The sequence below is a fragment of the Patella vulgata genome, chromosome 1 (genome assembly GCF_932274485.2).
Source record: "Patella vulgata chromosome 1, xgPatVulg1.2, whole genome shotgun sequence".
NCBI lineage: Eukaryota > Metazoa > Mollusca > Gastropoda > Patellidae > Patella > Patella vulgata.
The window spans coordinates 16,353,365-16,374,997 of record NC_065879.2 but is presented as its reverse complement, the minus strand read 5'-3'; the positions used below and the strand labels follow the sequence as shown (position 1 = coordinate 16,374,997).

General features: G+C 39.9%; 2 protein-coding genes across 2 annotated transcripts; both read right to left on the bottom strand.

Moving 5' to 3' along the window:
* Positions 1-730: 730 nt before the first annotated feature.
* Positions 731-5,738, bottom strand: LOC126828739 (coadhesin). The gene is made up of 6 exons (XM_050558718.2): positions 5,606-5,738; positions 4,071-4,151; positions 3,530-3,561; positions 2,727-2,918; positions 1,738-1,929; positions 731-1,210 (listed from the first exon to the last, which is right to left on the bottom strand). The coding sequence occupies exons 1-6, from the start codon at positions 5,665-5,667 to the stop codon at positions 858-860; spliced, it is 912 nt and encodes a 303-aa protein (XP_050414675.1). The 5' UTR covers positions 5,668-5,738; the 3' UTR covers positions 731-857.
* Positions 5,739-14,792: 9,054 nt separating this feature from the next.
* LOC126828732 (hemicentin-1) lies at positions 14,793-19,944 on the bottom strand. Its single transcript, XM_050558709.2, has 6 exons — positions 19,831-19,944; positions 19,329-19,409; positions 18,222-18,253; positions 17,590-17,781; positions 16,370-16,561; positions 14,793-15,865 (listed from the first exon to the last, which is right to left on the bottom strand). The coding sequence occupies exons 1-6, from the start codon at positions 19,890-19,892 to the stop codon at positions 15,498-15,500; spliced, it is 927 nt and encodes a 308-aa protein (XP_050414666.1). The 5' UTR covers positions 19,893-19,944; the 3' UTR covers positions 14,793-15,497.
* Positions 19,945-21,633: the final 1,689 nt, after the last annotated feature.

Here is a 21,633-nt window from a genome sequence, read left to right as displayed (position 1 = left end):
CATGTGTACTAACGGATCAATGTAGTCTTAAACACATGTCATCATCCTCCACTTTGCTCAATATTGTGTTTAAACACATTTCCATCTTCCGTTAGCCGTGGGGTGGGGGGAGGGGTGGTATTGGGAAGGGCTCCTTAAATTGAATGGGGTAGGACTAAACGCCATCTAAATCCGAACGGCACACAATCACGTGGTTACGATGCGGGTTTTCAACGTTGTTGGGATATTCTGATCTTCATTCGGCCATATTCATTTTGATCGAACACAATCTCGATCCCATAGATAACTTTACCCTTTGTTTATCGTTGTTAAAACCCGTCGGCCATGTGAGTGATTCGGCCAAATACCTGAAATTTCTAAAGAAACGCAAGTTGGAGCTGCCAGCTTGGATCTTTGTGAAGCGACCGACGGAAGGTTACATCACATGGCATTCAAAATGGCCGACGAGTTTTACTAGAGATAAAGAAAGGGTAAACGTATCTTTGGGTCGAGATTAGATCGACCAGTGTCAACCATTTACCGTGTTTCAGATGTGCTACAAATCGATAAACACACATTCCACACAAACCCTACCCGCACCCCGTGTCTTGTTTTTCATGCAAAATCAGCAGTCACCACGCCCCGGAAGACCAGTTCTATAACATTAAAGAAAACAACCAGCCCTCCCTATGATGTCAAATAAAGTCTTCTATGTTATGTTAGATTTAATTTTTATTATAGCAAAGACGATTTGATCTGCGTTTCAGCCTCGTAAAAAAAAGTTAACAAAGTGAAAGTAAAATAATGAAAATCACAGTTTAAAACCATATTTGAATTCATATTAATAACCATTTTCTTGAGCTCTGAATGTAGTTCGTCTAACAATTGGGTACATTAGCAGCATGATCACATGTGCTTATTTCTGGATTGAAAGCGAGGCCTGGGGCACATGAGAGAGCATTTCCGGTTCGTTTGCCAAAAGCACACATGTAGAATTTGGTGCAGTCAGTGGAATCAGCGACAAGGACTTTGCCATTACAGATATCTTCGGTTTCAGGTGCTGGAGCAGCTGGGATACTTTCATCGATATGAACACAAGTGTGTTTTTCTTGATCCCACATGGTAGTTGGTGAACAGTCGTGTCTCTTGGCCACTTCATTATCACATTGGTAATATCTTTTCTCGTTCTCGGGATGGTCGAAATATTTAACAACGTTCGGTGGGCATCGATCTGTAATAAGACGAGAAAATCCTAACTAAATTGGAGAGAGAGAGAGAGGGAGAGAGCGAGAGAGAGGGGAGAGAGTGCTATCGTAACGCATCACACGACAGTGGGAAGCTAGCATAATATAATTGTCGTGGTTATGTTCGTGGTGGGGGTGGCGGTCTAATGGTGTTCGGTCTTATCGTCTATTCATATTCACAGTGAGAGAGAGTCCCTGGGTAACAGGGTTAATTATGTTGCGTACCTACTAAAATGAGCAATCTATTGGTGATTATAAAGATACATGTATGCACCCCAAAGCCAATTATTTGGAAATTATTGACTAAATTCTAATAAGGTGATATATGAGAAACCTATACGTTGACCCTTTCCAGGCCCGCTGTCATGAATCACTAACAAAGGGGAACTACGTCAGATTATTCCGATGAACTTTCTCTGCTAACACGTCTTACTCACTGAGCCACAGTGGCTCCCATGGTGTGTGAGACAAATCAACCAAACCCACATATTGAGACATATATGTCAAACTTTACCTCCGCATTCCTCGGTATTGCAATCAATTGTTCTATTTTGCAGACTGGCTCCACTGCAACTGGCACCACCGTAAGCAGGGGATGGGTTGGTGCATGTTCTGGATCTCCATTGGTCCATTTTACCAGTACCGCACATGGCGCTACATTCGTCATATTCTTCCCATTCTGAATAATCGGACCATCCACCATTAACTGGTAAAATAAAATAATTAAACATTTGTAATTGAACATGTTAAGCAACATCAACTGGATTTTTTGCTCTTGAAGAACACCTTTTAAAGCTTCCAAGTTTTCAAATTCTGAACAAAACATCTTTTTGTGATTCTTCAAGTGGTGATCAAGAACCCCGATGAACTGAAAATGAAATTGGTTTCTTTACGGTATCGGTATTCTCGACATTATGGAAATGACTAAAATTCACCCTTTGAACAAAAATCTCGAGAGGGCACTTCCAGTCTCCTTATAGATGGGTAATTTATAGGAGACTACTCATATACCTCTATTATGGAGAATGAAAAATTACCTATCGACAAAAACTGAAAATATACCACATGCAAAAACTGGTCCGCGAACACCAACCCAACAAACATTATAAGCCAGAAATAACCCAGCAGTTTCCTACCTTACTTAAAGTATGAGCGTAACCTAGGAGCAAGACGTCGTTGCCGACATCTTGAGAAATAAATCTGCAGCTCCTCCCTACTCAATAACAAGTAAGGGCGTACCCTATGGGAAAGCAACCAATCATGACACCACCCCCGCTGTCTTGGAATTGTGGCGTCATATAAAATATGGAAGTCAAGCGACGTGCAATTTATCAAGGATCGTGCATGTAAAGTTTCACGTCGATTATACTTGAAAGGGTGTAGCCATGTGCTTCTTTTACAAAGCGTTTCGCCCCCCCCCCCACCAAGAAGAACAACGCTATGAGTAGCGCTTGGGACCAGTTCCTTCTAAAACAAAACTTAAAACAAAAGAAACTTGCTTACTTGGGCATGGTCGAAGATTACAATCAACAATTTCTGTTTTTCTCGATGGACCATCGCATGTATTACCACGTTTGTAAGGAGATGGATTGGTGCAGGTTCGTGTTAGAGTACGGATCTGGGATCCGGTTCCGCAGGTAGCACCACATAAGCTTCTAGTTCCGGTTTCCTTGTATTCTGTCCAACCTCCATGTTCTATTCATATAAACAGATGATTACAGCTTTATATTATGAGAAGTATTATCAATAGGTCTAGACATGCTGAAAATCATCATTAAGATCCGGTGGTAGGCGAATTTCCCCGCCTACTTTGCCCCTTGCGCCGGATATATTTTATATCCATTTGACATTTTGTTTTAAAAAACCGGATCATATTATGGTAATCCAAATAAAGCGATATTCTGAAGTTTGATTTTAAAGCCAAGACCAATGGGTAGTAGACCTCCTTGTGAGCGAGCCAGCATCTTACTTAATGACCCACCGCGGCCCCTCCCTCATACTATATATGGAAATGGTATCAGTTGCTCTAGGCATGCTTGTAGCGAAATGTCATCCCACATGAATTCAAATGAAATTAAATGGAATTAAACATTTTATTTCCCACATCAATTGGACTAATGAAGACGGGCATGCGCCATGCAGTGTGTTCTTAGGGACACGTGAGCACGTTGTTACCAAATAACCATTGGAAGGTGAGGTTCGCAGAAAGGGTAGGCACTATTTCCCCTCATAACACACTGCCCGGCGTATGTCCGTCTTTATTAACCCATCGGGTACAAAAAAGTGAGACAGTAAATATTACTTACTGCAATATTCGGTACAGGTTCCGGAAACAGATCTGAAAAGGTGGTAAATGGTATTGTAGTAAAACAGTGACCTGAGCGGAATCGGTTCAATTCAAGAAAAGAGTACATCTACCCATGAATATTTGTATGTTTTATCATGGTTAAATCATGAGATTTGTAACCCCGCTCGACACTACCATTTTGTGAAAGTTGATTCTCTAACGGGAATGTCCGTCAAAAATGGTTTCATTGCGTTCACTATTTACAGAGAGATGACGAATTGAATATTTCGCAATATTCGGCATCCTGTCACTGTAACATTGACATATCCAACAATAAGTATACTGTTTTTTTAATGCGGTCCTTCTCCGGTTCACATATGTTATACACAAAAACACTAATTTCAATAAGTAAACCATTTCAATTTTATTATATTGAAGCGGAATAAATACTTCTCAAACTATACTTAGTATATGTGTAACCGATCATAATTATTCAATAGTAACAAGCTAACAGTGTGTGCAAACTTTAACAATATGATGCGGATGTGTTTAAGACGAACCTATATCTGGTACATCTACTCCAGCCATACCAGCCACATCTTACACTATATCTCTGTTTCTTTTGACATGTGTAACTGCACCTAAAATAACACGAAAGGAATGGGTTTAAAGGAGCTAAATCGCTAACATTTGGGACCTAGAAATTGACAAAAGTGGGTCGCAACGCATATAATACTGTAATATTAATGTATATAAACTGATTTACATTCAATGGTTTCCGTTTCACTCCAATTTCAAATCCGTTATGTTCGGCGAAACAAGCCAGCAGTCTCATGCGCCGTTTGATTTGGTACAATGTGTCTAGCTCCGTCCCTCGAGTCTCTTGATACAACTGGGGCTGAAGCGCATTAGGTACACGATTCGTGTACCAATGGTAAAATGTTTATTTTGTCTTACATTGGATATCAAAAGCCCATCTTTTCCCGGTAAGATCAGCTACTTTAATGTGTTACTGTTCTGCTCCGACTCGTCCAATGATGGACAGGTAGCACATTTTTATAAAAGAAATTTAGCAGTGGGGGGGGGGGACCCGGAGAGAACCCAGGAGTTTGGACAGGCGATCTTACTCCTTGTCACGTGCATGCAGGAATCGAAACCACGCCACTTGACTCAATGAAAGACCTTGTGATTTCACGCACACGCGTTAAACCATTCGGACACTTACCCCTCAGCCGGAAAGGAATGGCACACAAATCTAAAGCATGGTCCAGGAACGGTCCCGGGTGCGAAAAATCTTATGAAAAACTGACTGTAAATGGCGATTTTTAGAGACAATCCTTATGTTTCTAGCTTATACACAAATTTACCAATTCATCAAAGACGAGGTAAATTCAAGACCAAATAGGGACCCCAAACTACGTGAAAACATTAACGTCTTTAGAATCCCCAGCGCCATACTCACAGGAACATTCTTCGTCCATCCGTGGCATGATCTACACGAGTGAGTATTTCGCTGTGTCAGTAACCACTCGGTCCCGGGTTTGATTTGTCGTCCAATCACGGCTAGACGCTTTTACTTGTCAGTCCCTCCGCTCTGCACATCTGACAAGGGCACACCGAAACTGACTCGGCCAACACCAAGATCGAGCCGCGGGCTTCCATGTTAGCGAGCGAATGCGCCATTATACCCACATTCCTCATCTTAAAATTAAAGATGCATTATGTAAGAGCTTACAGCTCTATTTTTGGTTTCAAATGTTATTAAATTATTTTTTTAGACATTTATTCCAATGACAAGTCCATAATTCACCCTCTAGATCATCGGATGGTCTGGATTTAAATGGATTTGAACACCCGCTAGATACTTAATCTCGGTTGACAAGTATCGTTCCTACAATATTAAACTATCAACGCTACATCTTCAAACAGTCATAACTACGACCAGAATAAAGTACCTGTTTTTGAACTATTTTAGCAAGAACGTACAGCTCTTTATCTAAATATTACTTAACGCACCTTTAAAATAACAGGCTATTATTTGTATCTAAAGCATGGTCTGCCTAAAGCAGTGATGTTATTCTATTGTAAAACTTACCAGTCGGCAGACACCTCATAGAAACACACCAGCAGTAGAAGGGCACAGGCAGCAGTTCTCATCTTGATGGTGATTCGGTCCGAATTATTTCACTTTAAAAGTATTCCAGATTTTATAGTCAACCGAGTAAAACGGAGACCGATTGGTACTTGGAGCCATTCGCCCCCCCACTGACACACAAAGCCGGGAATTAACATGTAATTATTGTAATTTCAGATCGATTTCTTTCTTAAGTTGGTTTTGTAGATTTGTTTAAGTTTAAGGTTTGTTTTGTTTGGCATGCCGAAAAGGAGTATCGTTTCTTCGAGATGTTTAGTCATATGCAGTAGAGCTTAAATGTAAATAACAAATGTTAATCTGATATGATTTGAAAAAGAAATAATACTTAAATTTATTAATACATACGTCAAGAATCGAACATGGGTTATCTTAAAGTGGTAGTCCTGATGTTGTATTATGTACAGGAGTCACGGTGGCTGAGTGAGGAAGAGGCTGGCTCGCCAGTCTGGAGGTTACGTGTTCAGTCTCGGGGTTGGCCGAGAAATTCATCATGATTTTTCGGCGTGGTTCCTCCTAACAAGGGCATCTGACTTATAGTCCTGATTGCGTTCGAACGCGCTCCTATTGGCATTGCGTGTACAACCCCGCCCTGGCCTATAGCATACTTTATAGCATATGATGGTCTTCATTATCCCGGTTTGAGCAAAACAGTAGGACGTTAAATCCCATTTCATTTCATTATAATAAACAGGTTTGTTTGTTTGGTTTCAAGGAACGGTGTCTAGTCGTTCGGATAGGACGAACACCTAGGTCCAGTATACACATTGGCCTGCGTGTAAAGGGCAGCTGACTAATAGTCCTGGTTGCGTTCGAACGCGCTCCTATTGGCATTGCGTGTACAACCCCGACCTGGCCTATAGCATACTTTATAGCATATGATGGTCTTCATTATCCCGGTTTGAGCAAAACAGTAGGACGTTAAATCCCATTTCATTTCATTATAATGAACAGGTTTGTTTGTTTGGTTTCAAGGAACGGTGTCTAGTCGTTCGGATAGGACGAACACCTAGGTCCAGTATACACATTGGCCTGCGTGTAAAAGAACCCTTGGTAGTTAGAATTTCAAACAAGAATATGTTGAAGCGCCGCTGTCCGGGTAAAGTGTCGGGTGTCCGTCTCTATTAAGCCCCCATCACACCGTGACAAGTTCAAAAAAGTTCCCTTACCCGTCCTGGAAAATCGTAAAACGGGCTGTGGTCGGGGTAGTATGTGCAAATAGTGTCTATAATACGTCTATCTCGCTTGTGGGCCCACCCCGTCCATAGCTAGTTCATATCAAGTTCAGATCGGGTAATTTTACCATTTTCAAGCACTCTGCTCATGGTCGTAATTCCCAAAACGTCTGCAATTGATTTTAACTAGTTCTAACTAGTTTGTTACCTGACCACCCTGTTCAGAGACAGTTCAACTCGTTCTTATCGCGTTCCAACGCGCTCCGATTGCGTGTGCAATCCCGTCCTGGCTCAAGGGCTATGAAATCCAACGCGTTCTTGCCATTCCTCATGCCCGTTAAACCCTACAAACTGTGCTGATCAAGGCCCCACCCCACCAAACTAGTTAACTCATTACGTTCTGGAAAATGTCACCAAACGGACTCAAACTGTGTGCGAACGGACTGATCATGTTTACGACATGTATAAGAAGTTTATCGACGGGCTTGGACTGGCAGGGTGCTCTAGAACTTTGAACCTGTTCAAGATTTTCCCCGGCGTGCATTTATACGGAGAGACAACTTACTTAAAAAGAAGTGGACGTACTACGAACGGAATTGTCGTACTACTAGGGACGTGTTACATTACATAAATTTGTAGCAGTTTATTTATTTTATAATATTTCTTGGGGGTGGGTGATTTTTTGTTTAAACATACATTATGCAAGAGCTAAATCTGCTTATTGTAGGTCTTTCTTTAGGCCTGAAATGATATCTAAATTATTAATTAGACATTAATTAACCTATCCAGACCATAATCAACCCTAGATCGCATCGCTAGCCTGCGATCTTAAGTGGATTGTGAGCCGATTTACTGCATAACTTTCCTTCTCGATTAAACGATTAAGTGGATAATCGAGACTATGCTGTTTATCGTACTGATTTTTGTTATGATGACCGAAGCTAGGCAGAAATTTCATTCGCTTAGTTCTCGGTTCATAGTGGATCAATTTGAATGAAATTTTCAGCAAATTGCCTTTACGTTATCTAGTTTTTAATTATTATAGTGAGAACTGCCAACTCGTTATCGAATATCTTTAAGTATTTCTTATTGTGTATCATATAAGTTTACTAGTATTGAATTTGTTTGCATATTCTATGGATAATAATACTGTAGTGTTGTGTTACTAATTCATTTGATAGGGAAAAACCCCATGGCTATTTAGCCTTCTTTTTTTCCATAATTAATAAAGGCATAAGGTTAGATAAAGGGCTGACAGTTCTCGCTGTAATAGTTAAAAATAGATAATGAATATTTTGAAAATATCAGTCAAATTACTTCACCCTGAACCAAGGAATCAGCTTATCTCGATTGTCATTAATACCGTTGTTACGATAATAACGTCTCGATTATCCATTTTTACGGTAACCGCATCCAGCAGAAAACGTATTTGAATCAATTAAATATCGCAGGTATCCGATGGCACCGAGAGTTGAGTCGGGTCTCGGTAAGTTAATTAATGTCTAATTTATAATTTAGATGGCGACGTGAAGTTAGCTTGTTGTTCGTTGTTCGTTGTTCGGTATTCGCGAATAACGAACAACGACCTGGTTTGTTGTTCGTTATTCACCAGATATGGAATCAGTAATATAATAAAGGCACTTTTAGAGAGAATACGCCGGGAGTGGGTTTTTATTAGACTAATTGGTTCATAAATCTTCAAAGTCTTGGGAATAAATATTCTAACGACCTTTGAAGATTTATGAACCAATTAGGCTAATAAAAACCCACTTCCGGCATAATCTCTCTAAAAGTGCCTTTATTATATTACTAATTCTATATCTGGTGAATAACGAACAACAAACCAGCTATTTATGAACCAACTAGGCTAATAAAAACCCACTCCCGGCATAATCTCTCTAAAAGTGCCTTTATTATATTACTAATTCTATATCTGGTGAATAACGAACAACAAACCAGCTATTTATGAACCAATTAGGCTAATAAAAACCCACTCCCGGCGTATTCTCTTTAAAAGTCCCATTATTATATTACTATTTCCATATCTGGTGAATACCGAACAACAGACCAGCTCGTTGTTCGTTATTCTCGAATACCAGGTGGTTTGTTGTTCGGTATTCGCGAATAACGAACAACGACCTGGTTTGTTGTTGTTATTCACCAGATATGGGATTAGTAATATAATAAAGGAACTTTTGTATGGAATACGCCGGGAGTGGGTTTTTATGAGCCTAATTGGATTATAAAACTTCAAAGTCTTGGTAAATAGATTCTAACAACGCCTCTTTCTTCCCGCACAACGAGCTGTTTCATATTGGCGAATAACGAACAAGGGGCCAGTTGGTTGTTCGGTATTCACGAATACCGAACAACGAGCTGGTTAGTTGTTCGGTATTCACCAGATATGGAATTAGTAATATAATATAATAACAACGCCTCTTTCTTCCCGCACAACGAGCTGTTTCATATTGGCGAATAACGAACAAGGGGCCAGTTGGTTGTTCAGTATTCACGAATACCGAACAACGAGCTGGTTTGTTGTTCGGTATTCACCAGATATGGAATTAGTAATATAATAAAGAGACTTTTATAGAGAATACGCCGGGAGTGGGTTTTTATTAGCCTAATTGGTTCATTAATCTTCAAAGTCTTGTGAAAAAGATTCTAATAATCTCTCTTTATACCCGAACAACGAGTTGTTTCATATTGGCGAATAACGAACAACGAACAACAAGCTAACTTCACGTCGATAATTTGGATAACATTTCAGGCCCAAAAGGAGTAGAACTTACGGAGAACCTATTGGGAACAATGTAGAAACATGTTGCCAACGTAATGCGGTTGAGCTACAATCAAACGGCTAGTAATTGATACTCGACTACATCACGTTCATAGTACGGCAGTTGAGTTCGTAGTACGTCCATCTCGAAATGAGTACGTTGCCACTAAATGCAGGACGGCGGAAAAGGCTCAAAGTTCTAGAGCCATCTTCCGTCCAAGCCCGTCCATGAAGTTCTTAATCAGCTCGTAAACAGTTGCTACAGTTTGGACCTGTTTGGCAACATATTTCAAAACGTATTGAGATCTAATTCGGTTTAATGGGTAATTTAGACCAGATGGAGTAGAAAAGTAGGACGTTAAACAGTCGTTTCCTTTTATTTCATTTGTTTGTCTGTGTGTTTGCGTTGTGGTCGCTATGGGACACCACCCGTTTGAAGTTATACAGTTTTGAATGACTTCATAATTATAGTTTGATAAGGCATGGGATGGCGCTAATGATTTTGTATTAGACGCAGTGTCCGCTCTCCCGCATTATGGTTCCGCTGGTGTCCAACGGTGTTAACAGCATTTTGACAAATGGAGTCTAAGTTTGGTTTGCGCCTTTTGGAGGTAAAGAAATGAAATAGGGTTTAACGTCCTACTCGGAGGTAATGAAATGAAATGAAATTGGGTTAATGTCCTACTCGGAGGCAAAGAAATGGGTTGAACATAACCTTGCAAACCCATTTAAAAAAATAATAAAAAAATAATTGTGCTATTTATTTTGTATTTAGTGCAGTATTTAAAGATGCATTATGTAAAATTTAGAAAAGGAGCTGGACATTCTTTATATAATAGTCCAAAAATAAATAATGAAAAGTGAATATATTGAACATTTCATTCAAATTACTTTATTCTGAGAGAAGTTATGGCTGTTTGAAGATATAGCGTAGATGGTTTATTAATTCATATAACATTTGAAGCCAAAATTAGGACCAGCAATAAGAAGATTTAGCTCTTACATAATGCATCTTTAATGCTAGTTGTCATATTATAGCTGGTACTTGAATGGAGACAAACGTCGGGTAAACCATAAAGTAGATTGGATAATTCTGTGAGAACCCTGCTTATTCTAGTCGTTATAGTGATGGCTGCCTTTTTAACCAAGTATCATTAGATTTTAAAATCAAGGCCGGACTATTCGCTTCATTTTAGTGATGGCGGGCGTCGTCTACGGGGCATAGCATGCTGGTACCAGTTTTGATTTGAGGCGTTAATAAAGCTAAATTTTTTAAAACAATACAATCAATATTGTCCAAACAAACTTTGCCTGGAACATTTCAATTGCAGGCCACGTTTCTCTAGAGGCGTGAGATTTAATGGTGGCCAAATGAGGCGTACGTTATAAATCAAGATGTCATGCTTATTTCCCCATTCATATGACACGTTCGTTCTGTTTAAAATTCATTCTAACACACCCCATATTATTTAGTGTAATCATTTCGGACGGAAATGTAACTATCCAGACTGCCTGACAGAGTCCTTAATTGGGGCTAAACGTCCCACTTTTCTGCGCCATACGACGTTCTATGACATAATTTTTGGCCGGATAGCGGCGTACCAACTGCGAAGGTTTCTTTCACATGCACGCATACTTAATACGGGAGCTCAGGTTTTCGTTTTTGTACAATCCGAATGAGACTAGATACTGGTTCTTGCAGCCCCCCCCCCCTACAACACTGACGTGAGTTTCGTGACCCCCCCCCCCTTTCCTACAACACTGACATGGGAGAACAAAGGTTGTAAATCCAAATTGCATATCGCGACCAACACCGGGATTGAACCAGCGTGACTCCTGCTTTCAGAAAGGGCAAATAGTTTGAGATAATTTTACTTGTCACTCTTTAAACAAATCCACGTTATAAGCCTTTAAGTGCGTTATAAGCCACTTTCTTATTCCTATCGTAAAAAGCGAAGTCAATATATGAAATAAAATCAATAATCTAATGATATTAATCTATATAATGACGTAATAGTAAACCACAAACCTACAATCAGCTGATCTTTATTTGTATTATATTAAGTTAATATGTAGGCTAATTATTAAAAGGCTCCTCGTAATGCAAGGATCTTTCAATCCCAAATATGAACTAATGCTTCACTTACCTCTTTCAGAGAGAGAGAGAGAGAGAGAGAGAGAGAGAGGGGGGTAATGTCCAGTCGACACATTTGGGATTAACAATTAGAAATCTTTAGCTGTGGTAGCAAACCAGAAATCGATGCAAAACGTGGCCTCTATATAGATTGGGAAATGGGATATAGCCCTGGTAGTGGCAAATAATGTGTTGGGAGAAATACTATTTGGGAATATTGGCGAATAACGAACAACGAACAACAAGCTAACTTCACGTCGATAATTTGGATAACATTTCAGGCCCAAAAGGAGTAGAACTTACGGAGAACCTATTGGGAACAATGTAGAAACATGTTGCCAACGTAATGCGGTTGAGCTACAATCAAACGGCTAGTAATTGATACTCGACTACATCACGTTCATAGTACGGCAGTTGAGTTCGTAGTACGTCCATCTCGAAATGAGTACGTTGCCACTAAATGCAGGACGGCGGAAAAGGCTCAAAGTTCTAGAGCCATCTTCCGTCCAAGCCCGTCCATGAAGTTCTTAATCAGCTCGTAAACAGTTGCTACAGTTTGGACCTGTTTGGCAACATATTTCAAAACGTATTGAGATCTAATTCGGTTTAATGGGTAATTTAGACCAGATGGAGTAGAAAAGTAGGACGTTAAACAGTCGTTTCCTTTTATTTCATTTGTTTGTCTGTGTGTTTGCGTTGTGGTCGCTATGGGACACCACCCGTTTGAAGTTATACAGTTTTGAATGACTTCATAATTATAGTTTGATAAGGCATGGGATGGCGCTAATGATTTTGTATTAGACGCAGTGTCCGCTCTCCCGCATTATGGTTCCGCTGGTGTCCAACGGTGTTAACAGCATTTTGACAAATGGAGTCTAAGTTTGGTTTGCGCCTTTTGGAGGTAAAGAAATGAAATAGGGTTTAACGTCCTACTCGGAGGTAATGAAATGAAATGAAATTGGGTTAATAACCTTGCAAACCCATTTAAAAAAATAATAAAAAAATAATTGTGCTATTTATTTTGTATTTAGTGCAGTATTTAAAGATGCATTATGTAAATTTTAGAAAAGGAGCTGGACATTCTTTATATAATAGTCCAAAAATAAATAATGAAAAGTGAATATATTGAACATTTCATTCAAATTACTTTATTCTGAGAGAAGTTATGGCTGTTTGAAGATATAGCGTAGATGGTTTATTAATTCATATAACATTTGAAGCCAAAATTAGGACCAGCAATAAGAAGATTTAGCTCTTACATAATGCATCTTTAATGCTAGTTGTCATATTATAGCTGGTACTTGAATGGAGACAAACGTCGGGTAAACCATAAAGTAGATTGGATAATTCTGTGAGAACCCTGCTTATTCTAGTCGTTATAGTGATGGCTGCCTTTTTAACCAAGTATCATTAGATTTTAAAATCAAGGCCGGACTATTCGCTACATTTTAGTGATGGCGGGCGTCGTCTACGGGGCATAGCATGCTGGTACCAGTTTTGATTTGAGGCGTTAATAAAGCTAAATTTTTTAAAACAATACAATCAATATTGTCCAAACAAACTTTGCCTGGAACATTTCAATTGCAGGCCACGTTTCTCTAGAGGCGTGAGATTTAATGGTGGCCAAATGAGGCGTACGTTATAAATCAAGATGTCATGCTTATTTCCCCATTCATATGACACGTTCGTTCTGTTTAAAATTCATTCTAACACACCCCATATTATTTAGTGTAATCATTTCGGACGGAAATGTAACTATCCAGACTGCCTGACAGAGTCCTTAATTGGGGCTAAACGTCCCACTTTTCTGCGCCATACGACGTTAGCGGCGTACCAACTGCGAAGGTTTCTTTCACATGCACGCATACTTAATACGGGAGCTCAGGTTTTCGTTTTTGTACAATCCGAATGAGACTAGATACTGGTTCTTGCAGCCCCCCCCCCTACAACACTGACGTGAGTTTCGTGACCCCCCCCCCCCTTTCCTACAACACTGACATGGGAGAACAAAGGTGGTAAATCCAAATTGCATATCGCGACCAACACCGGGATTGAACCAGCGTGACTCCTGCTTTCAGAAAGGGCAAATAGTTTGAGATAATTTTACTTGTCACTCTTTAAACAAATCCACGTTATAAGCCTTTAAGTGCGTTATAAGCCACTTTCTTATTCCTATCGTAAAAAGCGAAGTCAATATATGAAATAAAATCAATAATCTAATGATATTAATCTATATAATGACGTAATAGTAAACCACAAACCTACAATCAGCTGATCTTTATTTGTATTATATTAAGTTAATATGTAGGCTAATTATTAAAAGGCTCCTCGTAATGCAAGGATCTTTCAATCCCAAATATGAACTAATGCTTCACTTACCTCTTTCAGAGAGAGAGAGAGAGAGAGAGAGAGAGAGAGGGGGGGGTAATGTCCAGTCGACACATTTGGGATTAACAATTAGAAATCTTTAGCTGTGGTAGCAAACCAGAAATCGATGCAAAACGTGGCCTCTATATAGATTGGGAAATGGGATATAGCCCTGGTAGTGGCAAATAATGTGTTGGGAGAAATACTATTTGGGATCGCAAAGTGCCACCAGTGGCTCCAAGTCAGAACGAACATGTTTGGTTTGTGTTGACTATATACTTAATTGGACTGGAATCATTTGGGGTAGACGCAAGCTGCTCCCATCCCCCAGCCTCCTTTCACGTTGTTTCCGGCGTGGTCCCCCCTTGTCAGTGATGCAGGACGGAGGGCCTGACAAGGACAGCTGTATAGTCCTTCGGATGATACGAAAAACCGAGGTCCCGTGTATACATTGGAATGCACGTAAAAGATCCCTTGGCAGTTGAAATTCGATATAAGAGTAGGCGATAGTACCGCTGCCCGGGCAAAATTTCCCTCATAGCACACTGTATGGCGTATGCCCGTCTTCATTAGCCCAGCATAGGAGCAGAACAGTAGGACGTTAAACCCCATTTCATTTCATTTCATTTTTCCTTTCACGTTGTCAATAACTTTACCAGATCAATCATCGGAAGAAATATATTTATTCCATTTGTTTGTTTACATAATATTGTAAATTAATTATGTTTATTTGTAACAATACTGATTCAATGACAAATTGAAAAGCTATAGATTCTCGTGGATTAAAGTCAGTCATACGGATCACGTGATGATACTTTATTTTACAGTTGGTCATAAAATCCCTCCATGTGGTTTAACATATTATTGGAAGCTATTAGGCACATGTTGCCATCCGAACGTCTAGACGTTTGTACGTGCCAGGCCATTGCCCAACTGATAAGAGGAAACGACTCCGGAAATCCCAAGTAACCATCCCGACGAGATCACACACCATACGAGGACCTAAAGAAATAAAATATCGAGTTTTTCGGCGTGGTTCCCTCTTGTCTGTGGTGCAGTCTGGGGGTCGGTGTATAGTCGTTCTGATGGGCCGAAATACTAAGGTCTCTTGTACATATTAATATGCACGTAAGAGAACCACTGACATATAGTAGGCCTAAATTCCGCTGACGGGGCAAAATTTCCCTGTCTGCCTTAGCCCAGTCGGAGCAGAAGTAGGACGTTAAATCCCATTTATATAGTTTTAATTCCATCGTTCACATGCATCGACAAATAATACTGTGATAAATCAAGTACCCCCCCCCTCCCCCCCACGTTTCCGTTTAAAAAGGAAAAACAAATTTGAACAAATTACAAGAAAAAAAAAAATGTCAGCATTGCCTAACACCCGGGGACGTTATAGGCAAAATCACATCCGCTCGTAGACTGCCTGAAAACGAGTCCGGCAGGACAAGACATTGCGTTTCCGACTCGTCGTCCATTGGAACACATGTAGTATTTGGAACAATCTGTTGTGTGGGCGGCTAAAAGTCGACCATTACTACAGAAGTCGTCCGGGGGTTGGGTTGAATGAACCGGTGCTGCAGGCTGTACTGGTAAGGCTTCATGAACACAGGTGTGTTGTGTATTATTCCAGACCGTGCCTGGCGAACAGTCGTGTCTCCTAGCAACGTTGTTATCACACTGGTAATACCGTCTGTTGTTTTCTGGGTGATCAAAATAGGTAACTGTATCATTTGGACATTTTTCTGGAAATACGAAAATAAAGTTTGCACATTTAGCTGAAAAAACCGAATATACTATTCAATTAAAGAGGTATTATGTAAGATTAGATACAGAGCTGACGGTTCTCGCTATAATAGTTAAATAATCAGACAAAAGGTATTCAAATCCAGTAAATATCGCAGGCTAACGATGACACCGAGAGTTGATTATGGTCTTATTAATTAATTAATGTCCAATTAATATTCTAGATAAGATTTCAGGCACAAAGAAAGACCTGTAGTAGGCATATTTTACTCTTGCATAATGCATGTTTAAGTAGTGAAGTCCGCTGTGTTCATTAGAACAAAACACCTTTATAGGACAACACAACAGGCCATTGTGTACACGGGACCTCGGTTGTTCGTCCTATACGAATAAAAAGTGGCAAAATCCCGGTGACCGTTCTCGGCGAACACCGACATCGAACATGGCGGCTCCGCAAGCAATGAACAACAAATTTAATTTCACAATGATTTCGTTGTCCTTACCCCCACAATCTTCTGTATTACATTCGATAGTTCTGTTCTCCAAACTAACACCAATACAATCGGCACCTCCAAAAGCAGGGCTGGGATTAGTACAAGTTCTTGAGCGCCACTGGTCCATTGTACCAGTACCACAGATGACGGTACAGTCATCATATTCTTCCCATTCTGTGAAATCCGACCAATTACCATTTACTGAAAACAAAATTCAGTTAAAGCAGATTTATAAGCACTAACTAAGGAAATGAAATGGGGTTTAATATTCTACCTTTCTACACCATCTGAGCATAGAACTAGAATACTAACTAGTTCCATGATCTGAGAAAACGAAGACGAGTATTTAGTGTGCTATGAGAGAAAATTTGCGTCGCTACGGGCTAATCTTCCGCCAACTCCAGGTATTTCAGCCTATGAGAACAACTAGACACCGCTCCTTGTCAGATCCTTCGTCCGGCAACACTGACAAAGTAAACCACGCGGGGAAATCAGAGGGGCCTTCTTAGCCAACATCGGGATCGAACGAGGGGCCTTTTACCACTGAGCTACTGGGTAACCGTCTTGGGTTTTGGTTCTGGATGAAGCCTGGTATTCCCATATACCTTTGAACTTCCAATCTTTGAACTTTTAAAACTAATCATTATTTTGGGGTGCTTTACACACATCAATGACATAACTTGGCTTTCTTCGTAGGTCGTAGTTCCGCTGTCGGGATATAATTTCCCTCAAAGCCCACTGCATTGCATCTGCTCGTCTTTATACCCCAGTCGGTGCAGAAAAGTAGGACACAAACCTCACACCGTACTGCGATCAGTCGTCGACCGATTGGCGCTCTCGAACTTTGAAAATGTTCACCAAAGCGCAGTGACATCGTCGACAATTGTGAAATTCATGAGATGGGACAGCTTACAGTACGTTCTTGACCAACTTATTACCCTCTCACTGTCGCCTTAGCTATGCAGTTCATCAGTACGCTCTCGATGCGCCCAAACTGCTCATGGCGACCCTCCCCCAGCCTGGCAGTTTCCATCGCGTCACTAAGTTGTTCTCAGAGACCTTACATGCTTTCATACTTCAAATTGCCAAGGGTTCCTTTACGTGCACGCCAATGTGTACACGGTACCTGGGTTACTCATCTCATCCGAACGACTAAGCGTTGTCCCTGAACCACTGACAAGGAGGAAGCACTGCGATTAAAACCGGGAGGTTTGAAGTTGAATACTTACTTGGACATGGTTGAGGATTGCACTCCATTATTTCCACTTTGCTGCTAGAACCAGAACAAACTCTACCCCCATTGTAAGGTGAAGGGTTCGTACAGGATCGACTTAGAGTACGGATTTGTGTTCCTGTCCCACATGTGGCGGTACAAGGGGTTCTGGTTCCGGTTTCTGTAAAGGAGCTCCAACCGCCATTGCCTAAGATATAATGAGAATAAACAAATTACTCATAGAAATGTCGTCCGCGACAATTGTATGTTGCTTTTTGAACCAAATATCTTTTTAATGTAAAATAATTTTTTGTTACTTTTAAAACGTATTTTTGAAGATGCATTATATTATGGAAGATGTATATAAACAGAGATAATGAAAGAGGAATATATTGAAAATTTCAGTTAAATTACTTTATTACTTTATGTTTATAATTTTATCAAGATTTTGCCAAAATATTCTCAATTGTCAAGTATCAATGCAAAGATAATACACAAAGTCTCGAGTATCCGTTATCAAATGGAACCCGTGCTCTTATACATTTAATATTTCGGCCAAGGGAGATGACCATGGGCTTATGATGTATATACATTTCGCTCTTGCATAATGTATGTATAGTAATTGTATTAACGTGAATTTTAACTTACGACAGGTTTTGGTACAGGTGCCTCGGTAAGAACTGAAGTGAAACAGATTTATAATTTTATATTCTTAGTCATAAAATTAAGAATAAATATTTTATATATTAAACTGCCAAAATTCTTGGAACGATATTCCCAGGCTTCCATCACCTCTCACTCAACTGGTATAATTGTGTTTAGGAATACACATTGGAAACGAAATGGCTTCCTCTTATATCGTATTCCAACTGCCACGGGTTCTATTACCTCGGTTTTTCGTCCCATCAAACGACTATACGCCGCCCCGTGTTATGCCCTCTGTCCGGAAAAATCCCAATGAACTTTCTCAGCCAGCGCATGGATCGAACACGGGATCTTCGGGTTAGCTAGCATACGTCTTACTTACTAAACCACCGAGGATCCCCAACTTGGCTTGGAATAAACATCAGTGATGACTGATGAAATAACATACTGCCTGTTTCTGTTCTTAGGGAACACCTATTAGAAATTCTGCCTCCCATTGATTCAGATAAAAAACGAGTTTAAGAAATCAAAGTTCTTAGTAAATTTCTCTTCCCCAAAACGTTAATTCTAAATGTTTTGAAACTTTTAACAAATCATCGCACACACGAATTGAGTGGCTTATTTTTTTACACATGGCTTAGAACTACAAATACAATTGGGCCGGCTTGAGCCAAAGATTATGAATGGAACTGGTGAGAGAAATGGGGTTTAACGTCCACTCGACACAAACTTGGCGATATCTTATTTTAATATTTCTCTAGAGCGCAGGGTTCTTTAGCAGTGAAAGGAAACCGTTGGGCAGGCTACAATGCAACTTGTCACGTACACGCCACTTGACGTCATGATTTAAAGCGCATGCGTCATATTTCTATTTTTATTATCTTAGCGCACGCACAGGTGTCGTTCCTATGGGAGGAAATCGGAGTACGAGATCGAGAAGACGCCTCTATCTCAAGGCCACACACGCTCACTCCAGGGATGGAAACCATGACCGCAAGCCAGAGGCGTCCGACCAGCTAGAACTCGAAGCGCGACACTCCGGACAACTAGGCTATCCCAACCCCCGGCGGCTACTCAACCACCTGAATGAGATGTGTAACCGTAACCTACCTGTATCTGGTACAACGACTCCATCCAAACCAACCACAGCTAGTACTATATCTTCTACTCTTTAAACACGAATAACTACAACTATAACAAAAGGAAAGGAAATACTTTTTTAAAGTTTTATATCCTCAACTTTTAGATCAAATCTGGCCGCTATTTTTTCTAGTTCTGATACGCATAATGTCTTTAGCGGATAGTTATCTGTCTGTCTAAAAGTAGCTCGGCCATGAAGATAAATGACCGAAATTTTAATTGCTAATTTTAATTATTCTGCTTCCCTTTAATAAAATTGAAATTGTTTATTTATTATTTTGTGTTTGGAAGATGTAATATGGATTAGAACTACATTACAAATAGTATACTGATTTTTGAAAATGGCGGCGAGTCATGGCAGAGATCTATTCTCAAAGTGGTTCTTTGTGTGCAGAATGACACAAATCAGATGAAAATGAAATGATAATATACTATTAATAAGACTGGTTTATTATGTAAACGTAATACTTACACGTCAGCCGAGACGTCATATAGACAAGCTATGACAACTAAGGCACTAATAACTAATCTCATCTTGGTAAGTTTCGTATTCTAGTGTATGATTCTCAAAATGAGCAGACGTACAATATCCAGCTGCAGAAATAAGAGCCCGTTTCTTATTTTATAGGGAAAATAATTTGTTTGTCAATAAAAAACCAAGCGATTACCGCGATAGTGTTACACCCTTACCTCCCCTGAAATTAATTCAATGTAAATATTGTTAAACAAATGTTTGTGCACATTGTAGTTCCAAGAATTGATTATTTATAATACAGATGTCATTTTCAAGTAGTAAAGATGCATAATGTAAGCGCTAAATTTGCCTAATGTAGGTCTTTTGAATACACCAGGATGTATATTTGTTATCATTATCAGGGTATACGAATACATAATATTTATATATCCAACAACAAAATATATTTATATTTACAAAACTGTTTGCAATATGATAATCATGAATATGTCACCCTTCGATACGTTCAATGTCAAGGATAAATTTACCGCCAGATCAGATATAAACAAGTGTGAGCTTGCACTATGGACCAGACCTTGACGTTAAAGTAGCCATCTTAAAATTGTGACGTCATATCAAACATCGGCGCATTGTCAAATGAACAAACAATTTTCATGTCGATAGTACTTGGATTGGCCGACCCTTTGGCTTTTTTCGATGAGCTTCGTCCCAAAGAACAGCAAGAGAGACTAAGAGAGAGAGAAATGGGGTTTAACGTCCACTCGACACAAACTTGGCCATTTCGGGACTAACATATGGTTCAATTTTATTTCAATAATTCGCTTGCGCGTAGAGTTGTTTTTGGCAGTGGGAGGAAACCGGGGACTAGACATGCGACACTACTCCTTGTCACGTAAAAGTCGGGAATCGAAACGCCACTTGACTCAATGACAGACCTTGTGAGTCAACGGGCACGCGTTAACCATTCGGCCACCCGACCCCCTCTCGTGTTTAATGAGATCATTACAGCTAACTTGATTTCGCTATTGTGGTACGTTAATTAATACGCTCATGTCTGGTGTTGACAAATCACAATAGAGTAATTCAATAGTGACCAATGGTCTAATTTAAATGAGCTTACTTATGGTTTAATACCACACTATCAGTCCATTGGGCTGTAACAAGTGACAGGTACGCCAGTTCTTGTTCAAAACATTTCATTTGTTGAGAGAGAGGACTCGGAGAAAACTCACGAGACTGGTTGGGCAGGCGATCATACTCTTTATCGCGTACAAGCGTGGATTTGAAAGCAATGACAGATCTTATGTTCTAAAGTGCACGCGGTAAATCACTAGACCACCCAACACTTACTCCTTGTCACGTACAAGCGGGGATTCGAAAGCATGTCACATCACCCTATGACCGACCTTATGATCTACAGTGCATGCGTTAAACCACTAGACCACCCACCACCTACTCCTTGTCACGTACAATCTGGGGTGGGAAACCATGCTACTTGACTCAGTGACAGACCCTATGATCTAAAATGCACGTGTTAAATCACTAGACCCGTCCCCCGCCCCGCCCCACCCCACGCACCTTGACGAAGCTCGTTTGAAACCACGAGATTATTTAAGACGTAGTCGAACATGTTTTAATAAATTCCGAGAAATATTACTAATCTAGTTTCTTATTAAAAGGGTATATATTTTATCAATGTAAACAGTGTCATATAACCTATTTAAAAGGGATTATAGACCCTGGGATATGATAATACCTAGTATTCGGTAAATATTTGCACTTCTTCAACATATGATATAT

Coding starts and splice junctions, on each gene's coding strand:
- LOC126828732 (XM_050558709.2), bottom strand. CDS start 19,892: ATGAGATTAGTTATTAGTGCCTTAGTTGTCATAGCTTGTCTATATGAC. Junction 18,254..19,328: donor AGTCGTTGTACCAGATACAG/GTAGGTTACGGT, acceptor GTTTCACTTCAG/TTCTTACCGAGGCACCTGTA. Junction 16,562..17,589: donor CAATCCTCAACCATGTCCAA/GTAAGTATTCAA, acceptor TTTTGTTTTCAG/TAAATGGTAATTGGTCGGAT.
- LOC126828739 (XM_050558718.2), bottom strand. CDS start 5,667: ATGAGAACTGCTGCCTGTGCCCTTCTACTGCTGGTGTGTTTCTATGAG. Junction 3,562..4,070: donor AGTAGATGTACCAGATATAG/GTTCGTCTTAAA, acceptor CCACCTTTTCAG/ATCTGTTTCCGGAACCTGTA. Junction 1,211..1,737: donor CAATACCGAGGAATGCGGAG/GTAAAGTTTGAC, acceptor GTCTTATTACAG/ATCGATGCCCACCGAACGTT.